Here is a 16,362-nt window from a genome sequence, read left to right on the forward strand (position 1 = left end):
CTCATTACTGTTACACACAGAGCTACTGCAGCTGTAATGTTGCTGCTGACTCATCATCCACCGGCCCTCCACCCGACATCCACCCGACATCCACCCCACATCCACCCCACATCCACCGGCCCTCCACCCAACATCCACCCGACATCCACCCCACATCCACCCGACATCCACCCCACATCCACCCGACATCCACCCCACATCCACCGGCCCTCCACCCGACATCCACCCGACATCCACCTGACATCCACCCGACATCCACCCAACATCCACCCGACATCCACCCGACATCCACCCCACATCCACCGGCCCTCCACCCAACATCCACCCGACATCCACCCCACATCCACCCGACATCCACCCCACATCCACCGGCCCTCCACCCGACATCCACCCGACATCCACCCCACATCCACCGGCCCTCCACCCAACATCCACCCGACATCCACCCCACATCCACCGGCCCTCCACCCGACATCCACCCGACATCCACCCGACATCCACCCCACATCCACCGGCCCTCCACCCAACATCCACCCGACATCCACCCCACATCCACCCGACATCCACCCGACATCCACCCGACATCCACCCGACATCCACACCACATCCACCCACATCCACCCCACATCCACCCGACATCCACCCCACATCCACCGGCCCTCCACCCGACATCCACCCACATCCACGCGACATCCACCCCACATCCACCCGACATCCATCCAACATCCACCCGACATCCACCCGACATCCACCGGCCCTCCACCCAACATCCACCCAACATCCACCCGACATCCACCCCACATCCACCCGACATCCACCCCACATCCACCGGCCCTCCACCCGACATCCACCCGACATCCACCCGACATCCACCCAACATCCACCCAACATCCACCCAACATCCACCCCACATCCACCCCACATCCACCCGACATCCACCCCACATCCACCCCACATCCACCCCACATCCACCGGCCCTCCACCCGACATCCACCCAACATCCACCCAACATCCACCCAAGATCCACCGGCCCTCCACCCGACATCCACCCGACATCCACCCAACATCCACCCAAGATCAACCGGCCCTCCACCCGACATCCACCGGCCCTCCACCCGACATCCACCCAACATCCACCCAACATCCACCCAACATCCACCCAAGATCAACCGGCCCTCCACCCGACATCCACCGGCCCTCCACCTCCATCAATAATTCAATTCCACCTGTTTGGGCTATAATTATTAATTATGTATGATTATTTAATTTCAGCCTTTCTTGCAGGATTAAAGTAACCAGGCCGGTAAAGTGACGACACACCGAAGCTTCACAGTCAGGGTCAGAAGTTTCCTCCTCTGTAGAAGAGGTCAGTATGTTTAATATGTTCATAATATAAACTATCATATGCAGCCAGTTTGAAGAAAGAGCCAAACCACACACGCTGACTCATGAATCATTATTTATTATACCACGGCAGGTATCGTCAACTACTCACTAGCTGCTGCTAAACCTCTGTGTCGTATCGGGACTTTGATTAGTTGTCAGGCAGCTTGCAGCCAAATCAGACGTGAGAATGAAGAAAGGTTGGACCATCAAGTCAGATTCCAGCAGGCAGATTACAGATTACTGATGCCGGTGGGTTTCTGCCCACACTCGGACTCTTCTTACCACCGTAAGACTCTGTGACGGGACATCGGCTGCACGTCTGAGCGTGATGGCACGAAGAGAGGGCGGCGTTTGATTCGTCACCACTATTTGAATGACATCGATCATAATCTTCAAGACAGAAATGGCAGAATGGGAAAAATAAAATGTGGTGCCGTTTATCCAGGCTGGGTGTTTAGTCCACAGCAGCTGTGGCAGGAGGCCGTCAGCAGCTCGGGTCGAGGGTTCTAGTCGGCGTAGATGATGAACCCGGAGAAGGTGCTGTACTTGTTGTTGTTGCCTCCATGAGCTTTGCCTCCGTCCAGTTTGATGTAGACCTCGTCTCCCGGCTCCAGATGCAGCACGCCGCTGTTACTGGCGTAGTCATAGTTCTGGTCTGCGTCCTGAGCTATGGCACTGGCACGCACCTGAGGAAGACACACACACACACACACACACACACACACGCACACGCACACGCACATAAAGACACACGTGACTTTATTTAAGGCGCTGCGCTACTTGCAAGTCGCTGTGTTGTGGCAGATTCTCTATAAAGGTAGAAAACAACAAACTCATGGTCATGAAGGTCCTCATGTAACGTTACATGGAATCTGCATGAGGAGGAGGAGGAGGGTCCATGTCGCTAAATACCAACTGAGATCGGCTTGTGGCTTCTGACAAAGGATCCTTCCACCGACCACTTTTCACACCCGCCGTCGCTCTGATCTGCAGGCGCATGGCGGAGAAAACCAATCGGGTGTCTGGATGCTAAATGTTTATACTTCTCATCCGACCACAATCACATTCACTCCATCCGGGTGGCAACATTTATCTGGATGGGAGGTTTTTTATCTACAACAAGCCGGAAGAACCGAGACTGTTTTTAAAATGTAAAGTCCTCTGAAAAATAAACACTGCAGTAAAGTATAGATACCCAACATTTCTACTAAAGTACAGTAACGAAGTATTTGTACTTGGTTACTTGACACCTCTGTTCCTCAAAGTGCATTGACCCTTGAACAGTGTCTGATGAGTGAAGTGAACTGGATGCATTGTGTATAACGGGGTTAGTTCTCCACACCGAGCTCCATTCAGACGTCACGACTCGAGTGCATTCAATCCACCAAGTCTGGAGACACAATACAACATCTGCAGGCCTCCTGAAGACACTTCTTATAGACAATTTCAACCTGATGACCTGCTGGTTGTCGACACACTCTCAGGCACCTTCCCACAGTCCCTGTTGGAGCCATATTTGTATTATTATTAGATGTGTTTGAGTTGTGTAGACTCCCCTGACGTATGAACGTAAGTTTCTTCATGGTTCATGAGATCCACCTGATGACCACGAGGTGGTGGTTCCTTTGTGGCGGTCTTTGACCTCACGTTATCCACTTTAAAACTCGTTTACAACAATTACATTTCGGGTGAAACAAATAGTTCTGAGTAAAGAAGTAAAGAGAAAGCAAGAGATTACTGATTTGGAACGAAACACCAAAGCAGGCCGACACACGGAAACGATGACAAACTATCGACCGATATCTAAAGTACAATGATAAGAAAAGGTGTTCTTTCTAAACGGTAATCGACTTCTTGGCTGTAAATAACTGTTCCAGTCGGGCAAAGACAGTGACACAACGAGTCCCATTACTCTTACTGGATCAAAGACTGGATGTGTCAAAATGTCCTACAACTAAATGAACACAAAACTGAGATCATTGTATTTGGTGCTAAAAAGAAAGGTTTAAAGTAACCCAACACCTTCACTCTCTGTCCCTGAAAACATCAAATAAAGCCAGAAATCTGGGGGTTATTATGGATTCAGATTTACACTTGGAGAGTCGCATCAAATCAGTAACAAAATCGGCCTACTACCACCTCAAAAATGTCGCACGACTTAGAGGGCTCATGTCAGCTCAAGACTTAGAAACACTTGTACTGCCTTTATAACCAGTAGGCTGGACTATTGTAATGGTCTCCTTGCAGGTCTCCAAAAAAAACTGTCAGGCAGCTCCAGCTTGTTCAGAACGCTGCTGCTAGAGTTCTAACAAAGACCAAAAATGTGAGCACATTACACCAATTCTTAAATCCCTACATTGGCTCCCAGTATGTCAGAGAATTCATTTCAAAATCCTACTGCTCACATATAAATCACTACATGGTTTAGGGCCAAAGTATATCACTGATATGCTTCCACTACATAAGCCTTCAAGATCACTAAGATCTTCTGACACAAATCTGTTAGTGATTCCCAGAGTAAATACAAATCATGGGAAAGCATCATTTAGTTACTACGCAACAAACAGCTGGAATAAACTTCCTGAAGATTTAAGACTTTAAGCCCCAAATCTGACCACGTTTAACCTCTGCCTTTAATTAAACAATTTAAATAAGATTTTAATTTATAATTTTATTTGCTGTTTTTAAATTGTCTTTTAATTCCTGCATTTTATCTCACTTTATTGTATGAAATGTTATGATGTGAAGCACTTTGAGTCTGCCTTGTGAATGAGAAGCGCTCTACAAATAAACTTGCCTTGGATCTACTGGAAATAACAACTAGCAGACGGACAAAACCTCTGGGTCGGACTCTTTGGCACTAAGCTGGTTTGAATCATACTTCAAGGACCAAGAACACTTTGCTTCTAAATACACATTAACACGACACGTGCTGTTGCTTTTGTTAAGAACATCAGCCTTAAGAACATCTGGCCCAGGATTGTCCCTGTTAAATAAATGCATGATGTTGAAGCTGCTGCCTTTTATTAGAGCAGATTCAGGGATGCAGTGAAGACTTTTCACGGTTTCTGTCCCATCCATCAAACGTTGAGTGTTTCATCTTAAATGGGTATTATTTTAAATAATGGAATAAGCCTGGGACAATGCTACATCTGCTACATGTCTGGTATCAGCTGGTATGAAACTACTGACATCAATGTCTTTTTAATGGCAATACACATAATTCCTGAATAGTAATCTGGGCGGGCGTCACCCCGCGGTCGGGTAACAAGGTAAAGTGACGCACAGCGAAAACAACGCAGGAATCAGAGCAAACGTTACATGTTGAGAGAAATCAGAGCTGCTCTTCTAATAATGATGTCAGTAAAATGAACAATAACTATTACCGACATTTGTGTGAGTGTGTGTGTGTGTGTGTGTGTGTGTGTGTGTGTGTGTGTGTGTGTGTGTGTGTGTGTGTGTGTGTGTGTGTGTGTGTGTGTGTGTGTGCTCGGCGAAGGACCAGCAGGACGTTGTTACTGAATTGTAATAATGATAAATACATCTTTTCCAAACATGAATTATTGAATATTTCCCTCCGAGTGGGCTCGGCTGCTTAGCTACACGTCTGTACATGTAGTTATTGACATGTTATATATGAGTATTAGACCTGTCAGTATAATCCAGGTACTGCGCCTCTTCATCGTCTCCTACCGGCTGTGTTTGAAGCGCCAACAATCGGCCACGTTCAGCGGGACCTTTTCCAGCCCCGTCGTGCAGGGACACAGTCCTGTGCAGACGGGGATTGAAGTAGCCTAGCAGCTAGCTTAGCATAGCAGTGCTTAGACTGGTTGCCACTCAGCCCCCTTCTGCGTGACACGTGCAGTAATTCTGCCTCTTGTTCGTTTTACTTCATTACTACAATATGATATTATGATGGTGGAGGCTGCAGGCAGGTGAACTCATTGTCTAACAATGAAATAAATAGAAACAGTTTCAAGCAAATATCAATATATTATTCACTACTGTTACTTGCCTTGCCACCAGGACACGAGGACACGTATTGAGAAAGGGCCTACACGAGGACACGAGGACAGGAGGACAGGAGGACAGGAGGACACGTATTGAGAAAGGGCCTACCCGAGGACACGAGGACACGTATTGAGAAAGGGCCCACACGAGGACACGAGGACACGAGGACAGGAGGACAGGAGGACACGTATTGAGAAAGGGCCTACCCGAGGACACGAGGACACGTATTGAGAAAGGGCCCACACGAGGACACGAGGACAGGAGGACAGGAGGACAGGAGGACACGTATTGAGAAAGGGCCTACCCGAGGACACGAGGACACGAGGACACGTATTGAGAAAGGGCCCACACGAGGACACGAGGACACGAGGACACGAGGACAGGAGGACACGTATTGAGAAAGGCGTATAAGGTTACAGCTAATATGTCTTGTAAATCTCAAATTAGAAGTTTCATATTAATGGAACCAAAGTGACCCAAAGCAACGGGCAGAGCTCCTGGTTCATCTAGTGTGTCATAGACAACCAGTTACATTGTAAGAGGCAGCGTAGCGCCGCATTGTGTGTCTGCATGTGTGTTTACAGTGTGTGTCTGCATGTGTGTTTACATTGTGTGTCTGCATGTGTGTTTACAGTGTGTGTCTGCATGTGTGTTTACTTTGTGTGTCTGCATGTGTGTTTACATTGTGTGTCTGCATGTGTGTTTACAGTGTGTGTCTGCATGTGTGTTTACATTGTGTGTCTGCATGTGTGTTTACTTTGTGTGTCTGCATGTGTGTTTACAGTGTGTGTCTGCATGTGTGTTTACAGTGTGTGTCTGCATGTGTGTTTACATTGTGTGTCTGCATGTGTGTTTACATTGTGTGTCTGCATGTGTGTTTACTTTGTGTGTCTGCATGTGTGTTTACATTGTGTGTCTGCATGTGTGTTTACTTTGTGTGTCTGCATGTGTGTTTACTTTGTGTGTCTGCATGTGTGTTTACATTGTGTGTCTGCATGTGTGTTTACATTGTGTGTCTGCATGTGTGTTTACTTTGTGTGTCTGCATGTGTGTTTACAGTGTGTGTCTGCATGTGTGTTTACATTGTGTGTCTGCATGTGTGTTTACTTTGTGTGTCTGCATGTGTGTTTACATTGTGTGTCTGCATGTGTGTTTACATTGTGTGTCTGCATGTGTGTTTACTTTGTGTGTCTGCATGTGTGTTTACATTGTGTGTCTGCATGTGTGTTTACATTGTGTGTCTGCATGTGTGTTTACTTTGTGTGTCTGCATGTGTGTTTACAGTGTGTGTCTGCATGTGTGTTTACATTGTGTGTCTGCATGTGTGTTTACATTGTGTGTCTGCATGTGTGTTTACTTTGTGTGTCTGCATGTGTGTTTACTTTGTGTGTCTGCATGTGTGTTTACATTGTGTGTCTGCATGTGTGTTTACATTGTGTGTCTGCATGTGTGTTTACTTTGTGTGTCTGCATGTGTGTTTACAGTGTGTGTCTGCATGTGTGTTTACATTGTGTGTCTGCATGTGTGTTTACTTTGTGTGTCTGCATGTGTGTTTACATTGTGTGTCTGCATGTGTGTTTACATTGTGTGTCTGCATGTGTGTTTACTTTGTGTGTCTGCATGTGTGTTTACATTGTGTGTCTGCATGTGTGTTTACATTGTGTGTCTGCATGTGTGTTTACTTTGTGTGTCTGCATGTGTGTTTACAGTGTGTGTCTGCATGTGTGTTTACATTGTGTGTCTGCATGTGTGTTTACTTTGTGTGTCTGCATGTGTGTTTACATTGTGTGTCTGCATGTGTGTTTACTTTGTGTGTCTGCATGTGTGTTTACATTGTGTGTCTGCATGTGTGTTTACATTGTGTGTCTGCATGTGTGTTTACTTTGTGTGTCTGCATGTGTGTTTACAGTGTGTGTCTGCATGTGTGTTTACATTGTGTGTCTGCATGTGTGTTTACATTGTGTGTCTGCATGTGTGTTTACTTTGTGTGTCTGCATGTGTGTTTACAGTGTGTGTCTGCATGTGTGTTTACATTGTGTGTCTGCATGTGTGTTTACTTTGTGTGTCTGCATGTGTGTTTACATTGTGTGTCTGCATGTGTGTTTACATTGTGTGTCTGCATGTGTGTTTACTTTGTGTGTCTGCATGTGTGTTTACAGTGTGTGTCTGCATGTGTGTTTACATTGTGTGTCTGCATGTGTGTTTACTTTGTGTGTCTGCATGTGTGTTTACAGTGTGTGTCTGCATGTGTGTTTACTTTGTGTGTCTGCATGTGTGTTTACAGTGTGTGTCTGCATGTGTGTTTACATTGTGTGTCTGCATGTGTGTTTACTTTGTGTGTCTGCATGTGTGTTTACAGTGTGTGTCTGCATGTGTGTTTACATTGTGTGTCTGCATGTGTGTTTACTTTGTGTGTCTGCATGTGTGTTTACAGTGTGTGTCTGCATGTGTGTTTACATTGTGTGTCTGCATGTGTGTTTACTTTGTGTGTCTGCATGTGTGTTTACAGTGTGTGTCTGCATGTGTGTTTACATTGTGTGTCTGCATGTGTGTTTACTTTGTGTGTCTGCATGTGTGTTTACAGTGTGTGTCTGCATGTGTGTTTACTTTGTGTGTCTGCATGTGTGTTTACAGTGTGTGTCTGCATGTGTGTTTACATTGTGTGTCTGCATGTGTGTTTACTTTGTGTGTCTGCATGTGTGTTTACAGTGTGTGTCTGCATGTGTGTTTACATTGTGTGTCTGCATGTGTGTTTACTTTGTGTGTCTGCATGTGTGTTTACAGTGTGTGTCTGCATGTGTGTTTACATTGTGTGTCTGCATGTGTGTTTACTTTGTGTGTCTGCATGTGTGTTTACAGTGTGTGTCTGCATGTGTGTTTACATTGTGTGTCTGCATGTGTGTTTACTTTGTGTGTCTGCATGTGTGTTTACATTGTGTGTCTGCATGTGTGTTTACATTGTGTGTCTGCATGTGTGTTTACATTGTGTGTCTGCATGTGTGTTTACTTTGTGTGTCTGCATGTGTGTTTACAGTGTGTGTCTGCATGTGTGTTTACATTGTGTGTCTGCATGTGTGTTTACTTTGTGTGTCTGCATGTGTGTTTACATTGTGTGTCTGCATGTGTGTTTACATTGTGTGTCTGCATGTGTGTTTACATTGTGTGTCTGCATGTGTGTTTACTTTGTGTGTCTGCATGTGTGTTTACAGTGTGTGTCTGCATGTGTGTTTACATTGTGTGTCTGCATGTGTGTTTACATTGTGTGTCTGCATGTGTGTTTACTTTGTGTGTCTGCATGTGTGTTTACATTGTGTGTCTGCATGTGTGTTTACATTGTGTGTCTGCATGTGTGTTTACAGTGTGTGTCTGCATGTGTGTTTACATTGTGTGTCTGCATGTGTGTTTACATTGTGTGTCTGCATGTGTGTTTACATTGTGTGTCTGCATGTGTGTTTACATTGTGTGTCTGCATGTGTGTTTACAGTGTGTGTCTGCATGTGTGTTTACATTGTGTGTCTGCATGTGTGTTTACAGTGTGTGTCTGCATGTGTGTTTACAGTGTGTGTCTGCATGTGTGTTTACATTGTGTGTCTGCATGTGTGTTTACATTGTGTGTCTGCATGTGTGTTTACTTTGTGTGTCTGCATGTGTGTTTACATTGTGTGTCTGCATGTGTGTTTACATTGTGTGTCTGCATGTGTGTTTACTTTGTGTGTCTGCATGTGTGTTTACATTGTGTGTCTGCATGTGTGTTTACATTGTGTGTCTGCATGTGTGTTTACTTTGTGTGTCTGCATGTGTGTTTACAGTGTGTGTCTGCATGTGTGTTTACATTGTGTGTCTGCATGTGTGTTTACTTTGTGTGTCTGCATGTGTGTTTACAGTGTGTGTCTGCATGTGTGTTTACATTGTGTGTCTGCATGTGTGTTTACTTTGTGTGTCTGCATGTGTGTTTACATGTGTGTCTGCATGTGTGTTTACATTGTGTGTCTGCATGTGTGTTTACTTTGTGTGTCTGCATGTGTGTTTACAGTGTGTGTCTGCATGTGTTGTTTACATTGTGTGTCTGCATGTGTGTTTACATTGTGTGTCTGCATGTGTGTTTACTTTGTGTGTCTGCATGTGTGTTTACTTTGTGTGTCTGCATGTGTGTTTACATTGTGTGTCTGCATGTGTGTTTACATTGTGTGTCTGCATGTGTGTTTACTTTGTGTGTCTGCATGTGTGTTTACAGTGTGTGTCTGCATGTGTGTTTACATTGTGTGTCTGCATGTGTGTTTACTTTGTGTGTCTGCATGTGTGTTTACATTGTGTGTCTGCATGTGTGTTTACATTGTGTGTCTGCATGTGTGTTTACTTTGTGTGTCTGCATGTGTGTTTACATTGTGTGTCTGCATGTGTGTTTACATTGTGTGTCTGCATGTGTGTTTACTTTGTGTGTCTGCATGTGTGTTTACAGTGTGTGTCTGCATGTGTGTTTACATTGTGTGTCTGCATGTGTGTTTACTTTGTGTGTCTGCATGTGTGTTTACATTGTGTGTCTGCATGTGTGTTTACTTTGTGTGTCTGCATGTGTGTTTACATTGTGTGTCTGCATGTGTGTTTACATTGTGTGTCTGCATGTGTGTTTACTTTGTGTGTCTGCATGTGTGTTTACAGTGTGTGTCTGCATGTGTGTTTACATTGTGTGTCTGCATGTGTGTTTACATTGTGTGTCTGCATGTGTGTTTACATTGTGTGTCTGCATGTGTGTTTACATTGTGTGTCTGCATGTGTGTTTACATTGTGTGTCTGCATGTGTGTTTACTTTGTGTGTCTGCATGTGTGTTTACATTGTGTGTCTGCATGTGTGTTTACATTGTGTGTCTGCATGTGTGTTTACTTTGTGTGTCTGCATGTGTGTTTACAGTGTGTGTCTGCATGTGTGTTTACATTGTGTGTCTGCATGTGTGTTTACTTTGTGTGTCTGCATGTGTGTTTACAGTGTGTGTCTGCATGTGTGTTTACTTTGTGTGTCTGCATGTGTGTTTACATTGTGTGTCTGCATGTGTGTTTACATTGTGTGTCTGCATGTGTGTTTACTTTGTGTGTCTGCATGTGTGTTTACAGTGTGTGTCTGCATGTGTGTTTACATTGTGTGTCTGCATGTGTGTTTACTTTGTGTGTCTGCATGTGTGTTTACAGTGTGTGTCTGCATGTGTGTTTACATTGTGTGTCTGCATGTGTGTTTACATTGTGTGTCTGCATGTGTGTTTACTTTGTGTGTCTGCATGTGTGTTTACAGTGTGTGTCTGCATGTGTGTTTACATTGTGTGTCTGCATGTGTGTTTACTTTGTGTGTCTGCATGTGTGTTTACAGTGTGTGTCTGCATGTGTGTTTACTTTGTGTGTCTGCATGTGTGTTTACAGTGTGTGTCTGCATGTGTGTTTACATTGTGTGTCTGCATGTGTGTTTACTTTGTGTGTCTGCATGTGTGTTTACAGTGTGTGTCTGCATGTGTGTTTACATTGTGTGTCTGCATGTGTGTTTACTTTGTGTGTCTGCATGTGTGTTTACAGTGTGTGTCTGCATGTGTGTTTACTTTGTGTGTCTGCATGTGTGTTTACAGTGTGTGTCTGCATGTGTGTTTACATTGTGTGTCTGCATGTGTGTTTACATTGTGTGTCTGCATGTGTGTTTACATTGTGTGTCTGCATGTGTGTTTACATTGTGTGTCTGCATGTGTGTTTACAGTGTGTGTCTGCATGTGTGTTTACATTGTGTGTCTGCATGTGTGTTTACATTGTGTGTCTGCATGTGTGTTTACATTGTGTGTCTGCATGTGTGTTTACATTGTGTGTCTGCATGTGTGTTTACTTTGTGTGTCTGCATGTGTGTTTACATTGTGTGTCTGCATGTGTGTTTACAGTGTGTGTCTGCATGTGTGTTTACATTGTGTGTCTGCATGTGTGTTTACATTGTGTGTCTGCATGTGTGTTTACATTGTGTGTCTGCATGTGTGTTTACATTGTGTGTCTGCATGTGTGTTTACATTGTGTGTCTGCATGTGTGTTTACATTGTGTGTCTGCATGTGTGTTTACATTGTGTGTCTGCATGTGTGTTTACATTGTGTGTCTGCATGTGTGTTTACTTTGTGTGTCTGCATGTGTGTTTACATTGTGTGTCTGCATGTGTGTTTACATTGTGTGTCTGCATGTGTGTTTACTTTGTGTGTCTGCATGTGTGTTTACAGTGTGTGTCTGCATGTGTGTTTACATTGTGTGTCTGCATGTGTGTTTACTTTGTGTGTCTGCATGTGTGTTTACATTGTGTGTCTGCATGTGTGTTTACTTGTGTGTCTGCATGTGTGTTTACAGTGTGTGTCTGCATGTGTGTTTACATTGTGTGTCTGCATGTGTGTTTACTTTGTGTGTCTGCATGTGTGTTTACAGTGTGTGTCTGCATGTGTGTTTACATTGTGTGTCTGCATGTGTGTTTACATTGTGTGTCTGCATGTGTGTTTACATTGTGTGTCTGCATGTGTGTTTACATTGTGTGTCTGCATGTGTGTTTACTTTGTGTGTCTGCATGTGTGTTTACATTGTGTGTCTGCATGTGTGTTTACATTGTGTGTCTGCATGTGTGTTTACTTTGTGTGTCTGCATGTGTGTTTACAGTGTGTGTCTGCATGTGTGTTTACATTGTGTGTCTGCATGTGTGTTTACTTTGTGTGTCTGCATGGTTAGTGTGTGTCTGCATGTGTGTACATGTGTGTCTGCATGTGTGTTTACTTTGTGTGTCTGCATGTGTGTTTACAGTGTGTGTCTGCATGTGTGTTTTACATTGTGTGTCTGCATGTGTGTTTACTTTGTGTGTCTGCATGTGTGTTTACAGTGTGTGTCTGCATGTGTGTTTACATTGTGTGTCTGCATGTGTGTTACTTTGTGTGTCTGCATGTGTGTTTACAGTGTGTGTCTGCATGTGTGTTTACATTGTGTGTCTGCATGTGTGTTTACTTTGTGTGTCTGCATGTGTGTTTACAGTGTGTGTCTGCATGTGTGTTTACATTGTGTGTCTGCATGTGTGTTTACAGTGTGTGTGTCTGCTATGTTTGTGTGTCTGCATGTGGTTTCAGTGGTCTGCATGTGTGTTTACTTGTGTGTCTGCATGTGTGTTTACATTGTGTGTCTGCATGTGTGTTTACAGTGTGTGTCTGCATGTGTGTTTACAGTGTGTGGTCTGTATGTGTGTTTCTTGTGGTCTGATGTGTGTTCATTGTGTGTCTGCATGTGTGTTTACAGTGTGTGTCTGCATGTGTGTTTACAGTGTGTGTCTGCATGTGTGTTTACAGTGTGGTCTGCATGTGTGTTACAGTGTGTACATTGGTGTGTCTGCATGTGTGTTTACATTGTGTGTCTGCATGTGTACAAAGACCAACGACATTCAAAATAATAATCAAGGCCGCGTTAACGCACGATAAAATCATTATATATATATATATATATATATATATATATCATTATATATATATATATATATATATATATATATATATATATATATATATATATATATAAGAGCTTGATCGTGGCATCAACCATTATTTCTTGAACAATGTGAACGATTATTTAATATTTCCATCCTTTTAAATCTCCCTACTATCGTTCTGTCATGTGACCAACACCCAGTGGTGCCCAGTGGTGCCCTGTGGTTCCCAGTGGTGCCCAGTGGTTCCCAGTGGTGCCCAGTGGTGCCCAGTGGTTCCCAGTGGTTCCCAGTGGTGCCCAGTGGGCCTCTGAGGCGTCTGAGATGCGATGTGAGCTGTGGACAGGACGTCCGTGCATCGGTGTCTCAGTGCACGTTAACGTGGGCCTTGAAGAACACAAGCTGACGTGTTTCCTCCGTGTGAGACGCTGAACACGAGAAGCGTCTCACACGGTGTGGAGCCACTGAGCAGCTCCGCGTTAAGAAGCACCGCTGTGTGCGTGTTCTCCGTGTTCTCCGTGTTCTCCGTGTTCTCCCACACGCGCGTTTCACGTTGAGTCGAAAAACTTAAAGGAAATCCTTGATCCCTTTCCTCGCCTCCTCGGCCGCTAGTCCCTCATGTCAGACTGAGGTTAGCCGTGACTAAGTCTGAAACAATCTTTGCTTTGGTTTTATAAGGAAGGGAGATCACTGTAATATAATATATAATATACATAATATATAATATATATATATGTATATTATATATTATGAGCTCAATGTGCAATTTGAACTCATTTTGAAGCCGGTTTACTCTGTTGGATTCATACATATATATTTTATTATTATTATATCCACAGACATCAATAAGGACGTGAAACAATCCGATGGAATTTGTCTTTTCGTGTCGGGGCATCAATGACGTGACGCAGTTTGGGTGGAGGTTGATGGAGCGATGACAAAGACAAACAGAGAATTTAGCAAAATAAGCACCTGGTGCTTTCCTGTTGAATTTCTCTTAAATTAGTTCATAAAGCCTATAATTATTCATTAAAATAGAATGTGATCGGAGAGCAGTAGCTTTTATATTGTATTTTATATTTTATACCTGCATGGACAACATTACACCAGCAGCCTTGAATAAACTGTTGGATTGACAGAGGTTCCTTCAGACGGGTCATTCATGGAGGATTTACATCAATCTGCATTCATTTGAATAAATAAACAGATCACTGCCTTTTAATTGTTAAAAAATATATATTTCAAGAGGACAATTTAGTAAAAAAAGAAAATACTGCTCTAATGGGGGAAAAGGGATTTGATTAAATGCTCTGTCCCCGGGTCCCGGGTCCGTGTCCCGGACCCGGGTCCCGGGTCCGGGTCCCGGGTCCGGGTCCCGGGTCTAATTGAAACGTGTCTCCGGCTGCATGTGGTCGGTCACGGCGAGCTGCTCCGCTGCTTTAATCCGGACAGGACGGGCTGACAGGCGCGAGGCGTCTGTCTGCTGGAGCGACCCGGGATTAGATGTGAGCTGCTGACAGACACCCCCCCCCATCACCCCCCCATCACCCCCCCATCACCCCCCCCATCACCCCCCCATCACCCCCCCCCCCACCCGAGGGAAGAGGAGACAGGAGGCAGCAAAGGGCCTCCGTCCATCCTCACACCTTCACCAGTTAGATTGTAAAGAGGTATTTGGAATAATAATAATATTAATAATAATAATAATAATAATATTAATAATAATATTAATAATAATAATAATATTAATAATAATATTAATATTAATAATAATAATAATAATGAATAAAGACTGAAGGGAGGTCCCGTTCATTACGACAACAACTCTGACGTGAACTTTGTCCTCATTAAGTTGAAGGACGTGGTTGGTGAAGCTGTCTCGGCCCAGTAAGACATGTCCCGCGTCGTCCACCGGGCGCCAGGTCACCGTTTCACGCGCACGCGCACGACGTGCACGGTCAATAGTTGCGCGGAGCGCGAGCGAACGAACGAGCCCTCGTGCGTAAAAGCCCCGCGCGTCTGTTACCTGCTGGTTTTTGCACAGGTCCGCCCACATGCTCGTGCCGTCGCCTCCGCGCATCAGGACGTGGTAGGTGAAGAAATAGATCCCCGGGATGGAGCACGTGAACTTGCCGGTGGTCGGGTCGTAGTGGTTCCCCAGATTGGTCACCACGTCGTCGAACTTGAGCACCTCGTAGCCCTCGTGCTGCTTCTTGAGTCCCGCGTAAAAGGCGATCTTGGGCACGGTGCTGTACGTGGCCGCGCTGATGGCCCCGGCAGCTGAGCTCGGTCCCCGCGGTCCCGGTAAGCCGGGTCTGCCTTTGTCTCCGGGCGGCCCCGCAGGACCGGGCGGCCCCGGTTCGCCGAGAGGACCCCTTGGACCCGCCCTACCCGGACGCCCCGGTACCCCTCTCGGACCTTGGATGAAAGTGGGCAAGGACTGCACGAGGCCGCCGTCTCCGGCCGCGTCCGCCGTGGCGGCGCTGGTCGGAGCCTTGGTGCCGTAGGGGTCGCACACCATCCTGCAGGTACCGAGCATCTCGTAGTGCGCCGCCGAGCCCGCCGAGTTCACCAGGACCGGGATGAGGATCACGAGAAGCAGAACCATGACGACTCCCAGGACCCCTGCTGCGACCAGCCGCTTCCTGCCGACCAGCCGCGTGAGCGCGGGCCGATCCTGGGGTCTTTTGGGTGGAATGGTGCTGGCCGGAGGAGACCCTCGCGCAGAAAGGTGGAGCGCGGCTCCGCTCGGCGGCTTCGGGAAGTTCGGAGCGCAACGGTCTCCTAAAAGTTCTGTGCCGGTCGGCGAAGGACCGGATTCAGCATCACTGAAGTCCAGACGCGGGGTCTGGACCCTCTTCTGATCCACGGGTCCCGAACCAGAGCTCTGTGCTGCAGCTGAATCCTGAAGGTGGATCCGCGAAAGCGTCTGTCCGCTATATATGAGAGAGAGGGGGGGGGGGGGGGGAGAGGGGGGAGAGAGAGAGAGAGAGAGAGACCTCTAAAGTGAAAACACTTCATCATTCACCGGTTCGGACCAGTAGTGAGACAGTGTGATGGCGGGTGATTCGTCTCCTGTATGATACACGCGTGAGTGACAGCGTGTTTGAGGCCTTAACAGCATCTCGATGTCATTTCAAGTCTAGAACACTTTACATTCTTTTCCTTAATGTCACTAAAGAAGAGTGAGAAGCAGATGAAGCCTGCAGCGAGGAACCTGGTCCTTCATACCGGGTCGGGGGGGGCTGAGGTGACTCTGGGGCCCGTCCTGGATCGGTCGCCTCACAGACTCACTGCCACACACCGACAATGGACCGAACCTCCGGAGAACCCAGAGAGAACTTCCACTGTTCAGTGGTAACTGAAGGTCTCCTCATCGCTTTAGAGATATTCTAAATGTTTAATAGAAATAAACCAAGAGTCCGTCTGTGTGTTTGGTTCTTTAGTAAAACAAGTATTTACACGACATGTTTCACATGAATCCAGCACATTAAATCTG

The 16,362-nt window shown here is 45.7% G+C and overlaps 2 protein-coding genes across 2 annotated transcripts in view; one reads left to right on the forward strand and one right to left on the reverse strand.

Moving 5' to 3' along the window:
- Window positions 1–16,362, forward strand: part of LOC144390244 (protein NLRC3-like) — a 111,842-nt gene that overhangs the window by 51,043 nt on the left and 44,437 nt on the right. The gene's annotated exons all lie outside the window — the stretch shown is intronic.
- c1ql3a (complement component 1, q subcomponent-like 3a) lies at window positions 1,450–16,284 on the reverse strand. Its single transcript, XM_040166657.2, has 2 exons — window positions 14,890–16,284; window positions 1,450–2,072 (listed from the first exon to the last, which is right to left on the reverse strand). The coding sequence occupies exons 1-2, from the start codon at window positions 15,469–15,471 to the stop codon at window positions 1,893–1,895; spliced, it is 762 nt and encodes a 253-aa protein (XP_040022591.1). The 5' UTR covers window positions 15,472–16,284; the 3' UTR covers window positions 1,450–1,892.

The sequence above is a fragment of the Gasterosteus aculeatus genome, chromosome 21 (assembly GCF_964276395.1).
Source record: "Gasterosteus aculeatus chromosome 21, fGasAcu3.hap1.1, whole genome shotgun sequence".
Classification (NCBI taxonomy): Eukaryota; Metazoa; Chordata; class Actinopteri; order Perciformes; family Gasterosteidae; genus Gasterosteus; species Gasterosteus aculeatus.

Excerpts from the sequence above, each read along its gene's own strand:
- c1ql3a (XM_040166657.2), bottom strand. The coding sequence starts at position 15,471 with ATGGTTCTGCTTCTCGTGATCCTCATCCCGGTCCTGGTGAACTCGGCG. Across the intron at positions 2,073-14,889 it reads ACCTGTGCAAAAACCAGCAG|GTGCGTGCCAGTGCCATAGC; the intron begins GTAACAGACGCG and ends TGTCTTCCTCAG.